The sequence below is a fragment of the Mus pahari genome, chromosome 10 (assembly GCF_900095145.1).
Source record: "Mus pahari chromosome 10, PAHARI_EIJ_v1.1, whole genome shotgun sequence".
NCBI lineage: Eukaryota > Metazoa > Chordata > Mammalia > Rodentia > Muridae > Mus > Mus pahari.
The window spans coordinates 67,825,504-67,827,158 of NC_034599.1; the positions used below are offsets into that span (position 1 = coordinate 67,825,504).

The 1,655-nt window shown below is 51.5% G+C and overlaps 1 protein-coding gene across 3 annotated transcripts in view; it reads left to right on the plus strand.

Moving 5' to 3' along the window:
- Nucleotides 1-685: 685 nt before the first annotated feature.
- Dnaaf4 (dynein axonemal assembly factor 4) overlaps nt 686-1,655 on the plus strand; it is a 12,539-nt gene continuing 11,569 nt past the window's right edge. For 2 of the 3 annotated variants that reach the window (XM_021207883.1, XM_021207884.1), the window contains exon 1: nt 686-862. In XM_021207883.1, the coding sequence (XP_021063542.1) occupies nt 740-862 (123 nt within the window). In that variant the 5' untranslated portion in view covers nt 686-739. The remainder of the gene's footprint in view (nt 863-1,655) is intronic. The other variant, XM_021207885.1, reaches the window with a different exon arrangement.

Here is a 1,655-nt window from a genome sequence, read left to right on the forward strand (position 1 = left end):
CGGCGTCAGCCCCTGAACATCAAACGTTGCTTTGTATTTTGAGACTGAATTTTTGTTTTATCAAGGTGGACTCCAACTGAGGGAGGGCTCAGCCTCAAGTCCTGAGATTACAGGCTGCCACACAGCAAATGGTCAGAGCAAACCAAACGTCCTGACTCTCAAAGTGCATTGCTGTCACAATGTACGCGTTCCAGCTCTGCCGACCCACATCTCTCTGCCTCCTAAAGCTCCAAGCTTTTTCCTTTCCAGAGCTGGGAATACAACCCAGCCTCTCTTCTCCTTTAGCAAAAAGTCACTTTAAACTATTTGTATTTATTTTAATTAATTTGTGTCTGCGAGTGAGTGCGGTGCCCTAGGAAGCCAGAAGAGGGTATCAGATTAGCGTTCCTGGCGCTTGAGTCAAGCCAAGCACGGGTGCTCAGGCTCGAACTCGGACCCTCTGGGAAGCAGTGCCTGCGCAGGGCAGTCTCCAGTCCCCGAGCCCTCACGTTTTCCCGTGTCCTGCTCTACTTCTTCCTCATTCTCTCAGAGGCAGCGGGGACACCGATGCTCCAGACTCAAATCGGACCACAGCCAACCGCAATACCCAACATACTGGGAGACCGAGGGTCCCACGGGACCCCTGACCCGGAAGGGCCCTAAGGACCGGAAGTGATGGCAACCCCGCAATCCCCGCTTCCCTAGCAACCCGATCGGCTTCCTAGCGACATAAAGTGGGTGTGCAGTCCCTGGTCCCGCCATGCCGGTGCGAGTGAGCGAGTTCAGCTGGCAGCAGACGCCGGCCACGATCTTCCTGTCGCTGCCTCTGCGGGGCGTCTGCTTGCGCGATGCTGACGTATTCTGTGGGGAAAGTTACCTGAAGGTGGGCGGGGCGGAGATGCAGTTGCAGTGCGCCCCGGAGCAGGAGCTGTCTTGTAGAGTGTCCATTGCTTTACTTTTTTAAAGTTAATTTTTAATTTACATTTTTGTACTCGTAGTTAATTTATTTTTGTTATGCTAAGGTTCAAACCCAGCATCCTGTGTATGCCATGCCACTGAGCTACATCTCTAGTAACTATGTATATATTAAATGTATGAATGCGTGCATGCATGAGTCTGCATCAGGTGTGTGCAAATGCCTGCGAAGGCCAGAAGAGGGGGTCAGATCTCCCAGAACTAGAGTTACAGATGGTTGTGAGCCATGCAGGATGCGAGACTAAATGCTTTTAACCACCGAACCATCTCTCCAGCCCCAATAGCTTCGGGGGTGTGAGCAGGGGGGAGGGAGGGTGTCTTACTCTGTAGCCCACACTGGCAATCCTCCTGCCTCAGACTTCCAAGTGTTAGGATTAATGGGATGCTTGCCCATCCCTGGCTAAACCTCAGCTTAAAGTTGATAAACAAGACTAAAGCTGCTGAGATGGGTCAATGAGTTAATGCACTACCACCAAGCTTGACAGCCTCAGTTCCATCCCCAGAAAGGAGAAAACCAACTTCTCACAATTCTCTGACCTCCTCCTGCGGGCCATGGCACTCAGACCCACACACATGCACACAATGTTGTCATTAAAACGACAACAGCCTTTAATCCCAGCACTTGGGAGGCAGAAGCAGGTGGATTTCTGAGTTCGAGGCCAGCCTGGTCTACACAGAAAAACCCTGTCTCAAAAAACCAA